Here is a 12,246-nt window from a genome sequence, read left to right on the forward strand (position 1 = left end):
ACTGTGCCTCAACAGAAAACGCGTTGCTTAGTATATTCGGGTGAGTGGGAGGAGTCGTCAGTGTAAGTACAGTGTCTATTAGGATGGCGGAGCATGCCGGGGCCTGCACACTACGAACGGCCTGCGTCCATGAGTGAGATGCGAATATGTCCAACGTCAAGTGTACAGCGTGCAGAACAGCATCTGTTAACCCCCAGCTCTGCTGTGGATCTCGTCCAGGACAAAGCTTGAAGACACAACAGTTAAAAGCACCCGCGTATCCTGTTGTCAGACAACATCCGAGTTGCATGGCGTTGAGACCACACCATCACATCGTATTCCACATTTGAAGCTTTTCCTAATGCCGTCGATGGCTGCGGCCGTGGTGGTTGCGTGACGCGCCGCCATATGACTGGAGATGGCGCAATCACTGCGGATCCGACGGTGCCGACTCGTAAACATACCATGGGCAGAGTCCGAATCGGAGAGACTGTGTTTTTTTGGCATTGGGGGGGGGAGAGAAGGCTGTCAGTTAGAGCTGTCCTGGACACCGCTGGCACTGCTTTCATGTATTAGGAGTTGCTGAGTGGGACATGTGGATGCATGCTTGCATCTGTACAGCGACGTAAGCTCTTGGGGGAGACGTGGATGCAGGCATTGAAGAGCTGCGGAGGTTGCCGAGTGCCGAATATCCGAATGATGTTATTCGCCGGTGGCCGCTGAATCCGCCGCCCAAGGCTTGTCATCTTGGGGCCGATTCCGAACATCGTTTGGCCATCGTACTCTCCTCACATCACGCGCGACTCATGAATTAGGACTCGCCACCTCAACATTTGGAGTACTCTCGACACCCACTGTACCATATTAAACCGACTTGGGGGCGACACAGAGGGTTTGTTACCTCACCGCCCCCCTCCTGCTCCAACCATCTCACCAACCCCCATGACGACCCCATATAACTCTCTCACAACACCCCCCACCCCTCACGTCCCCGCTTCGCCCAGCGATCTCCGAGGTTCGCTCGTGTCGACAGCACCTGGTTCGCCTCCACTATCCTCCTCTGACGGCAGCATGACTGACAGCCTAGCAACGCTGGCTCCTGTTCAGCACCAGCAGCCAGAGTATGACAATGGCTCGTCATCCGCCCATCCAACAACCCACCATGCGCCATACGCGTACGAGAAGCGGCCGCGTGGCGTTCTTGCTTACCTCGCGTATGCAGCACTGCACACCCCGCCGTCATTCTTTGCCATCAACATGGGAACGGGCATCGTCTCGATCCTCTTGCACAACTTTCCATACCCCGCCCGCTGGCTCCAATACCTCGGCACCATTGTCTTTGTGCTCAATGTGGTCATCTTCGTGGCGCTCTTTTCCGCGACGATTGCCCGCTACTGTATCTGGAGCGGCGTATTCATGATCACAGCCAAGCATAACCTGAACAGCATGTTCTGGGGCACTTTCCCCATGGGCTTTGTGACGATTGTCGTGAGTTGTGCCTACTCAAAGTGACTTGTTACCACAACTGACATTCACAGAACATGATCGCCATTGTCTGCGTTCCCGCCTGGGGCAGCAAGTGGGCCTCCCTTGCGCTCGGCCTGTGGTGGATCGACATTGCCGTCGCTGTGCTGGTCAACTTTGGCACCGTCTTCCTGTTGTTCACAAAACAGCACCAAACAGAACTATCCGTGTCACCGGCCTGGCTCCTGCCTGTTGTCTCGACCGTCGTCGCGGCCGCGTCCGGGTCCATCGTCGCACAGTCCCTCATGCCCTTCAACCCAAACCTTGCGCGTGCGACACTGCTCGCGTCGTATGTCATCTGGGGGACAGGTGTGCCGCTTGCGTTCATGGTCATCACCATCGTCGTGTATCGTATGGCGCTCCACGGCCCGCCACCACACACGCTTCTCGCGTCCGTGTTCCTCCCTCTCGGTCCCTGTGCGCAAGGCGCGTTTGGTATCGTCAACATGGGAGTGACCGCGCGCCAGCTGGCCTACGAACACAGCACGCCAATCATTCCCGGGATGGCACTCGAGGCATCCCTGCACATTGCAGACGCAATGTACGCTGGCGGTATCGTTGCAGGCCTTATCCTCTGGGGTCTCGCATTGCTCTGGTACACCCTCGGTATCGCTCTGTTCCTTGACGGATGGAGGAAGGACTGGTCGCTCCTGGGCACCGGCAAGTTTACTGTGGGCTATTGGTCCCTCACTTTCCCTATTGGGTGAGTACCTCGTGCTTCCTGGGTGAGGGTGTGTGGAGCAACTGTTCTTCTTCTAGAACCTGAGCTCCACCCCCTTTCCCACTTTTGGAGCGTCGTCATTAGCGCCTTACTCGTACTGACTGTTTCGTTCAGAGTCTTTTCCACTGCGTCATTAGCCCTAGGCACTGAACTGCAGTCGACGGCGTTCAAGGTCATTGCCGCCTTCCTGGCAGTCCAAGTGGTGCTGCACTGGATCTTTGTTTCAGTTGGCACCTTGTGGACCTTCCGCGACGGCACGTTGTTCTCGTCTCAAAAGTTTGAGACAGAGGACGCGCCCCACATTGGCCAGCGCTGGCACCGCGAGGACTGGCCCAAGACCCATACGTCCGATATTGAAGCGAGGCCCGGCAAGCAGGCAACCGAGGTGGCGTGCGAGATCCCATAAGGAGTCGGAAGATCCTTTGCTGCGCAACAATAACGCATTGATCCTAATCCTGAGTGACGGTACAGTGTAGACGAAACCGGACGACAATAATACATCCCGCCACAGCATGACCGCATGATCGTCACGCGCCCATCGGCAAACATCCAGCAGCTCCAGCTCCCGCATCGCATTACATTTTTTTTTGTCCACACTACTATACAACAACAACACCACGTTCCAGCCTTTTAAACCATAGCACGGCACGGACCTTCTCGTTCCTGTATCAGCATCTGTACTTTTCTGCATGCCGTTCTCTTCGTTTCCACGACCACTTCTGGATCACTAGTACTGTACTGGTACCACCCATTGGGGTCTCCTAGAGCCGGGGTATCGATCGGTTCTGTCCCTTCTGGCCTCTGGGCTCCACTTTTCCAACCGGCTGCCAGTAATTGGGCCCTGACATGCTCCACCTAACCCCCGCAACTGAGATTGCGGAGTGGAGCTTGGATTCCGGTACTAAGCGCTGCGACGGCGGTTAGACAACCCCCCACATTGGTTCTGTCTGGAACACAACAACCACCCCAGAGATCGCCCACCAGTGACAGCGCGTGGTGTCACTAATTGTAGTGGGCAGTGGACAGCATGATAGCACGGACGGAACAAGGATGCCGCATGGACCAAACCGGGTGGCAAGCGATCGCTGCGACAAGAACCCAGCAGAATGATAACGTACACTGACGGCAGAAGGTGGCATGAGAAGCGGGCGCTGGCGCGCAGTTATGTCCATGTCTTGTGGAATGCGCACAGGCAGACAGAGCACACTCCGGCGGACGGACCTCAGCCTCGTTACCTAGTAACTGTAACTGTACAGTACATTGTTCTCTTGCGTGCTTGTTGGTGTGTCGGCTGAAAATTTATGCGTCCCAAATTAAGGCAGTTCTTCTCGAGAAACCCACAGTGGGGTCCGCGTCCACCTTTGCCTTGCACCTAACCCCCCTCGTCGTCCAGCTCCGTCGCTCCACAACGAGAGATCCCGCAATCCTCACCCCCTCCGCGGTCCCCGCGGGGTCCGGCCTGTTCGGCATTGGTGCAATTGGCCAACAGCGCTGCAGCCAAGCTCATGAGCTCATGATCGCGTGCAACCGCAACCAACTTAGACGCAGCGACGATTGGCACTTCCTGCGGGTCTGCTGGCCCCCCACGACCACCACCGGAGCCCGCTAGATTGCAAAAGGAACGGCAGCACCAGTGCTGTAAAAATAGTGCGACGTCCGCTTGGCGCCGTGTGGGGGTCTGGTTTGTTTCCCAATGCGGCCATTGTACTGCGGCGGGTGTCTGTGATAGGGGGGTTTGGGAGGCACAACGTGGGGACACATGGGACAGGGCACAGGAGCACTCTGGCGTTCTGGGAGTTGGGGGGGCCTGGAGCGTGGTCCTTTTTGTTGAGACCAAGGAAACGGCTGCTGTTACCCAACGGATTGCCTGTTGTGCTGCGATTGCCCGGTGGGATATCCCGCCCATGGCCGTCCCCGGCATGCCCATTCGGTTTTTGACAGGCACCGGTGGATGGTGGGGAGCATGTGATGCAGGTGGCACCATGTGGATCCACTTTTTTTGTCTCCCGCGCCGCTCGTCCATCCGATATCCGCCCAGTTCAGTGGCCCACCGCGGTGTGTGGCGCTCGCTGTGGTTGGCGCTTGGTGGTGGTGGCCGGTGTCGTGTGGCCAACGGAGCTAGCCAGAGCTACCAATGGTGCAACCAGGTGCAAAATGCCTGCTGGAGGCACTGACCATGGTCCCCTGGCTACAAAAGCCAGACTAGCTTGGCTCCCACATTTTCTTCCCCCAAACACATTACATCACGACCATCCAGTGAGTTGAAAAGAGGACTCGCGTCCACCATAACGTGTGGCTGACGTCTTGAAGATCACAATATGGCCGGTCTCGACCACGGCAACGCCATGCCCGCGGCAATCGCCCTCGCCGCCCAAGACGAGGAGCGTGCGTCCCGCAACCCCTCGCGCGCAGCCTCACTCCACGCTAGCAAGGACGAGAAGAACGTCAACGCCCAATACTCTGTCGGGCCTGCCGCCGCCATCGAGTATGGCCACCTTCCCGGCGAGCCCCTCGTCTACGACGACCCGCACGAGGGCGATGAGTTCCCCACCGAGGAGGAGCGCCACACTCTCCCCCGCCAGCCCGACCGCCTCCCATGGGCTGCGTACCTGATCGCCTATGTTGAGCTTGCCGAGCGTTTCTCATACTACGGCTGCACTGTCGTCTTCACCAACTTTATCCAGAGGCCCCTACCCCCCGGATCGCGCACTGGTGCTGGTGGCGCGGACGGCCAGTCTGGTGCTCTCGGTATGGGCCAGCGCGCCTCGACCGGTATTACCACCTTCAACTCGTTCTGGGTTTACGTGACCCCGCTCTTTGGTGCCTACATTGCCGACAAGTACTGGGGCCGTTACAAGACCATCTGCGTTTCCGTCGCCATTGCCCTCGTCGGCCACGTCCTCCTTGTCATCTCGGCCATCCCCGGTGTCATTGACCACTCGCAGGGTGGCATTGCCTGCTTTATCATTGCCATCATCGTCATGGGATGCGGTACCGGTGGCTTTAAGAGTAACATTTCGCCACTTGTCGCCGAACAGTACCGCAAGACCAAGCTGTTTATCCGCACCGACAAGAACGGTAACCGCCAGATCATCGACCCCGTCCTCACCGCCTCGCGTATTTACATGTACTTTTACCTGTTCATCAACATCGGTGCTCTGGTCGGCCAGATCGGCATGGTCTACGCCGAAAAGTACGTTGGCTTCTGGCTCGCCTTCCTCCTGCCGACCATCTTCTTCTGCACGGCTCCCATCGTCCTCTTCCTCGGCTACCGCATGTACTACAAGACCCCGCCCCAGGGCTCGGTTCTCAGCGGTGCCATGCACGTCTTCATGTACGCGGCCAAGGGCAAGTGGACTCTCAACCCCTTCAAGCTCGCCCGCAACTTTGGCGCCAAGGAGTTCTTTGACACGGCCAAGCCCTCGCACGTCCTTGCCACCACTGGCAGCACCCCCAAGTGGATGACCTTTGACGACCGCTGGGTCGACGAAGTCCGCCGTGGATTCAAGGCCTGCAACGTCTTCCTCTGGTTCCCCATCTACTGGCTCACCTACAACCAGATCAACAACAACCTCACCTCGCAGGCTGCCACCATGGACACCCACGGTCTTCCCAACGACGTCCTGTCCAACCTCGACCCCTTCGCGCTCATCATCCTTATCCCCATCTGTGACATGTTCGTGTACCCCTTCCTCCGCAAGATGGGTATCAACTTCACTCCCATCAAGAAGATCACCTTTGGCTTCTTCTTTGGCTCCGCCGCCATGGTTTGGGCTGCCGTTGTTCAGCACTACATCTACAAGACTAACCCCTGTGGCTACGAGGCCTCGACCTGCGAGGACGCCGACGGCAACGTCCTCACCTCGAACCTCAACGTCTGGATTCAGTCTGGCTCGTACGTCCTCATCGCCATCTCGGAGATTCTCGCCTCCATCACCGGTCTCGAGTACGCTTTCACAAAGGCCCCAAAGAACATGCGTTCGCTGGTCATGGCCATGTTCCTCTTCATGTCGGCCATCTCCTCGGCCCTCGGCGAGGCCTTTGTCTCGCTCTCGAACGACCCCCTTCTTGTCTGGAACTACGGCGCCATGGCTGTCCTCGCCTTCTTCGCTGCCATCGGCTTCTGGTTCTCGTACCGCCACCTCGACGCCGAGGAGGACGACCTCAACCAGCTCGAGACCGGTGACCTCCACGCCGACGAGCACCAGGGCCAGTTCACCGAGAAGCAGGCGCACGCACTCGACCAGTCGACCTCGCGCCAGGAGGAGCAGCACGTTGCTCAGCTGTAAAGAGTGTGCCACACTTATATTTGCTTGGCCTAGTTTTTTTCAAAGTGTGTGGGGAGTACGAGAGGTTCTGTAGCGTTGTCATATGAATGGAGAAGTGAAGTCTACTGTTGTTGCAGTCCCAAGTCCAGTGATCCAGTGACCATTGCACGTCGTTGTCGCAGGACACGGGTGATGATCAGTCAACCTCGGATATCGATCTCGGAGCCATTCGACGCCTGGCGCCATTTGGGCATATCACGGCTACTTTTGCCGCTGGCCGCTGGGATATGAGCTAGGACACTCGTTTTGGCCTCGACCTGCGATCTGTAGGTGTGCAGGTCGAGACCATGCGTCAGCCATGGGATGCATGAGACAGCGTCGTCTACAGCAGGCCCCTCGACCCCAGCCCCGCCGGTGAACCGAGACATTGAGCCTCGGACAAGAAAGTACGAAATTGTCCCGTCTCCAACGAACACACCATGCATGGAGAGAACTCCGCTCAGAACGACCGTTGTGTGTTTCTCGAGGTTTCCGCCGGCAAGCCACCTGTGCACACTCTTTTTCCCGCCTGAGGGCCTGAGGAATGCCGGGAGGCATTGTGGAATGGGTCAAAGTGGTCACAGTCCGGACCAGCGAGTGCGGAGCGTGTCATGATCCGCCCCTGTCGTGTCTGGACGAGAGTCGTCGTCCTTGTGGTTGCTAGAAGCTCCCTTCCATGAGACTGATGTTCGCGATTCGACTTCCGTACGTGAAGCATGGTTGGCATTCTTGCATTGCTCTGCATTCTTGCTTCCCACCTTGTTGCGTCATCGTTCCCACCGTACAAACTGGGCCGACACAAACGGTTGTGTGTAGTCGTCCATTCGTGATCGCTTGTCGTTGGAGCGCGAGTCCACTTCTGCATGGACCTGCTTCCCTGCTGATCCTGATCTGCTGAGGAGGCCACTGCGGCCGTGTGATGCCTTCTGGTATCTCAAGCGCCACATGCTGAGATATGCACTTGGGCAAGCATACTCGGGGGCGTACAGCATCCCGCTAGCCACTCGGACCCTGCCTGTCAGTCTCGAAGCCGCCGGCAACTATATATACTCTCACTGCTGCTGTTGCTGTTCTTTACGACAGCCACAGTGCATAGCCCTCGCCTGTGTCCAACGGCATCCTCTCGTCGGTGCCGTTTGGAGTCTGGGAAACGTGGGCCGCATCGTGACTCCCATCGTACCGACCCCGTGATGCCGGACGCGGTGACGCCTGAAACTGATGACATGAGGAATGTTGCCTGCTTGACGGAGCGCTTGGAGAGCTGGATGGCCCAGACCAAATTGCTTAATGGCACGGCCATTGGCGTGCCACACCGCCGAGCCATCGTGGATGGGTCGACGCGTCCCCCATCGCCACGTATCGGTGTATGCATGAGACATTGGAGCGCTTCCATACATGAATAGGACTACGTCTTCCGACGAGGTCCATTCAACAGTGCCTCGTTCTTTTCACCTCTGCCATCCCAGTACCGGACAGTCGTGGTACAATGGGCGGTTCGGGCCTGTCTGGCCAAGCATGTCTGGGGTCGGTTATCCACCTGACGGCCCCGTGTCACCCCGGTTCGTGCATTCGCGCATTCGCGCACATGGAGCTGCGTTTCCTGACCATCCTGACAAGCAGTCATTGTCGATGTGCGTCTGACGCCACACTTGGACTGGTCAGGCCATTGATGATCTCATTAACAGCGGCTCTTTCACACCTCGCTCACTCGTGACCTCGCCTTGAGGATCTCAAGGTCTTCTGTGGTTCCACCAGGATGAGCAAAGGGGCCGACGAGAGGGCGACAAGAGTGGCGACGTCGCGCTCATCCAGACGGTATAAAGTGTGTGTCGTCTTTCCGAGACCTGTTTGTCACCCCCTGCGAGAGCTTCTTCCCATCGCCCAATTATACAGGCTCTACCTGACTACTACCACCCCACTCTTCACCCACCCACCTCATACACCTATTTGTCGTCAACATGGTCGTCCCGCGTATCCTCACACCGCTCGACGTCAACCCTCCGACGGGTGCCGTGCAACACATCACGGTTAGAGGCTCAGACTGGCTCTGGGCGGTATTCTGCATCTTCATTGTGTTTGACCTGGGCTTTATGGCGTGGATGCTCTGTGTCCCCCGTGGCAAGCGTCTTTTCCACCAGATTGCTGTTGTGAGTGGACGTCTGTCTACCTGAGCAGTTGAGAGGACGATGAGAGTACAACTGACCGGCGCCACGCAGATGATCCTCACCCTTACCGCGCTCACGTACTTCTCCCAAGCATCCAACCTCGGGTGGACGGTCACTCGCACACAGTTTGGCCACTACACCGTGGCCGGGACTTGGCGTCAGATCTGGTGGTGCCGCGTGAGTACATGTAACAAATATGGCTTCTGACAGTCGCCACAGTACGTCAACTGGATTCTCACCCTCCCGCTCCTCTTGGTCGAAATCACGCTCGCCTCGGCTCTGCCCTTGTCCGACATTGTCATCCTGGCGTTTGCCGGTGGGTTTATCTGGGCGAACTTGCTTGTCGGTGCCCTCGTCCAGTCGTCGTACAAGTGGGGCTACTACACCTTTGCATGTGTGTCGATGCTTTACATGTGGTGGGTCCTCATCATGCCGGCGCGCAAGAGCGCCAAGGTCCTTAGAGGCGACTACCACATCATTGCCACCGTATCGGCCGTGTGGATCTCCTTCATGTACGCCCTTTACGCCGTCTGCTGGGCGTGCTGCGAGGGTGCAAACGTCGTCAGCAACGACTCGGAGATGGTGTGGTACGGCATCCTCGACATTCTCACGAAACCCTGTTTCCTCTTCTACTTCCTTGCCGCGCTCACCGACTGCGACTTGGCCGTCCTCCAGCTCAACTCGGGCAAGTACACTGAGTCGGGTATCAACCGCAGCACAGCCGCGACCGGCGAGGTCGTCGGCGATGTGGAGAAGAGTCGCGAGCCGGCCGTGGAGAGCCCTCCTCTCACCAAGTCCTTCCCCGGGCGTGGCCAGCACGACGTCATCCCCGACACGGCCGACACGACTGTCCCCACTGAGCAGCCGACGACGGTCACTACGCCGCCTGCCACGGCAGCCCAGCACACCGAACCCCGCTACTCTGGCGCGACCCTCGAGGGCGATGTCGGCCACCACTAATTCGGAGCTCTTCTCCATAGCTTGAACTGCCAACCAACACCCAAAGTGCCACCCTGAGATCCAAGCAAGACCTAGCCAAGCCGATAATCTACTGTAATAGTTTTGGTGTGGTAGAAAACAAGCTGTGGCAGATACACCAAATTGCTCGACAGGTCGTCCCTGCCGGCCTGCCGGCGATAGTCTGCTGCAACGGTAAACCACAATCCAAGTTCTATAATTCGGTTGCAGCCGTATGCAATCTATCCTTGTGCAAAGTCAGCTCGCACGCAACTGCAGAATGTCGGACGTTCGGTGCTCGCGGCAAGTTGGTATGTCGTCGCCGAGGGAGCAGAGACCCGGTGAAGAGCGCGTCCGTGTTCGAATGTTTGCAAATGACATTCAAATGGGCTATACTGATGTAAGTACTTGTGGCTGCTGTGCTGGTTCTCTCTCGCCTGTGGACAATGGGGCGTCAAACTGAAGGGTGTTTGGTGGGGGGGAGGGGGGGGTGGGCGTATCGTATCAGGAAGCTCTAGTGGGCAGCGAAGACGGCACCAAACGCAGTCCAGATCCAACCGCGGTAGAGCGCCTGCCAGCCCTCCTCGTCGATGATCTTGCGCACGGCATCCACAAAGCCGAGGTAGGGCTCGGTGGTGGGGCGGAGGCCGACGACGTCCTCCTCGGTACCGGCGAAGCGGAGGCCCTCGGGGGCACCTCCGTCTGGGTCCTCGATGGACACCTCGCCAATGTTGGGCTGGACCGAGAGCTTGGTCTGGATGACCTCGAGCGGGGTGAGCCACGTTGCCGAGAGAGCCTGGAAGATGTACCACACGACAATCTTCCAGGCGCTAATGTCCTCTAGGGTCTTGGACGAGCCCATGAAGAGCCACCTCATGGTGCCGGCGATAATGACGACGGCGGCCGAGCGGAGCAAGACGGCGACGAGAAGACCGGGGGACGTGTACAGCGACGTTGGGCGGGCAAGCTCGTGAGGCGACAGCAGGACGAGCAGTGATTCGCGAGGGTTGTTGGTCAGGCGGTAAGGCGTAATAACAGAACGGTTCACGATGACGGCCATGGGCAGCGACACGAGCGAGAGGATCAAGAAGAAGATGCCCATGCGGATACCGCCCTCGGCCGGCACGGTGTAGGTGCCCTTGGGTCCACGCTTGGCAGAGCCACCAACGAAGATGACAGACGAAATCGTAATGACGAGCATGAACGCGAACATGGCGTACGCGCCTGAAAACAAAGGGTCAGCCATCGGCGGCTTCCCGTTATCGTGATTGTGAAACTCACCCTTGTAGATACCGTACCAGCCCTCGAGGCGCTTGGTGCGCTTGAGCGTATCGATCATGCCTGTCAGGCGGGGTCCGACACTGTGTCTTTGTTAGCTGCTGCCACACTCCCACAGCAGGAAGCAAATGTAGCACAGCTCGCCAGTAGCCGCAGCAGCAGCAGCAGCAGCAGTTGGGCTGCGGGCGGTTGCGCAGCCGCGACTCACTGGTTGTCAGTCCCGTCAAACCCGACTGCGCGGGGATTGTAGTTTGCGCGCAAACGGATGAGCGCGCCAGCAAATGGCATCATGACCAGCACAGTAAACACCATACTGAAGCTGGCGATGCAGATCGCCACCAAGGTGGTGACGAAGAGGTTGGCCATGGCGAGCGGATGGAGCTTTGTGACCGCCTTGTCGCAGGGGTTCTGTGGGCGCTAGGCTGGAGAGGGGGAGCGCGTGCAGAGAAAGGAGGCGTGGATAGAAGGGTGTGTGTGTGTGTGTGTGTGTCTCCCAACGGGATTGAAAGGATGGAGAAAAGTAGAACAAGAGCAATGTCAAGAGTTGGACGACGAGCGACGACGAGATGGACGACGCGACGTCAGCGTTGCGACTACTGTCCCTCCCTTTCCCTGGTGTGGCCATCATCATCGCCCCCCACGCCCCTCCCGCCCGCAGTCGGACGAGCCCGCGTCACTGTCTCGAGCGGAAGTATAATATATATATATCGCGTCTGAGAGAGAGATTTGTTATACAGTATATATTGAATTGGTTTGTCGAGTAGGCAAATACAAAAATGGGTTCATTTGTATTACCCCCAATTAGGTTTTTCCCCCTTTCGCCACCTCGTCCCGCCACCGCCCGGCTTCCAGCTCACCGGTCTGTTCAATTCAAGCAAAGCGGAGAGAGAGCCACAGGCCACGGGCCAAGCCACAACCCACGTCCGACAAGCGGAGAGACGCCGTGGGGAGAGAGAGAGAGAGAGAGAGAGAGAGAGAGAGAGAGAGAGAGAGACCTCTCTGCCTTTGTGGGGGGGGGGGGGGGGGGTAAATTGCCCATCGCAGAGATCCCAGATCCCAGAGTGTGCCCCCGCGCTCTCACTGCATAGACCACAGACACCACTAAAGAGGGAGTGTTGGGGGGCGATTGATTACAGCTTGGCGGAGGTAGCCGGTGGGGGCGCCAGTGGCGCCAGTGGCCAGTGGTGGCCCGGCGTCGTCCCTGTTTATCCGGCAGCGAGCGCCGTACTTTGGACGCGGCCTTTTGCCCATTGCATCTTCTTTCTCCCCTTTCATGGATCATTACACACACATCTATTGCCACACACACACACAC

The 12,246-nt window shown here is 57.9% G+C and overlaps 4 protein-coding genes across 4 annotated transcripts; 3 read left to right on the forward strand and 1 right to left on the reverse strand.

The window, feature by feature from the left end:
• Positions 1-921: 921 nt before the first annotated feature.
• Positions 922-2,630, forward strand: SSU1 (transporter; the record flags this gene model as incomplete). The annotated part of the gene is made up of 3 exons (XM_028617077.1): positions 922-1,467; positions 1,518-2,206; positions 2,339-2,630. 3 exons carry the CDS (start codon positions 922-924, stop codon positions 2,628-2,630), a joined length of 1,527 nt encoding a protein of 508 aa, XP_028474384.1.
• A 1,912-nt stretch (positions 2,631-4,542) lies between these two features.
• EHS24_001277 (uncharacterized protein) lies at positions 4,543-6,513 on the forward strand (the record flags this gene model as incomplete). The annotated part of the gene is made up of 1 exon (XM_028617078.1): positions 4,543-6,513. One exon carries the CDS (start codon positions 4,543-4,545, stop codon positions 6,511-6,513), a length of 1,971 nt encoding a protein of 656 aa, XP_028474385.1.
• Positions 6,514-8,489: 1,976 nt separating this feature from the next.
• EHS24_001278 (uncharacterized protein) lies at positions 8,490-9,656 on the forward strand (the record flags this gene model as incomplete). Its single annotated transcript, XM_028617079.1, has 3 exons — positions 8,490-8,678; positions 8,748-8,873; positions 8,916-9,656. The coding sequence occupies 3 exons, from the start codon at positions 8,490-8,492 to the stop codon at positions 9,654-9,656; spliced, it is 1,056 nt and encodes a 351-aa protein (XP_028474386.1).
• A 511-nt stretch (positions 9,657-10,167) lies between these two features.
• EHS24_001279 (uncharacterized protein) lies at positions 10,168-11,297 on the reverse strand (the record flags this gene model as incomplete). Its single annotated transcript, XM_028617080.1, has 3 exons — positions 10,168-10,877; positions 10,935-11,014; positions 11,140-11,297. 3 exons carry the CDS (start codon positions 11,295-11,297, stop codon positions 10,168-10,170), a joined length of 948 nt encoding a protein of 315 aa, XP_028474387.1.
• Positions 11,298-12,246: the final 949 nt, after the last annotated feature.

Source organism: Apiotrichum porosum (genome assembly GCF_003942205.1).
Source record: "Apiotrichum porosum strain DSM 27194 chromosome Unknown scaffold_10, whole genome shotgun sequence".
In the NCBI taxonomy this organism is placed as follows: Eukaryota; Fungi; Basidiomycota; class Tremellomycetes; order Trichosporonales; family Trichosporonaceae; genus Apiotrichum; species Apiotrichum porosum.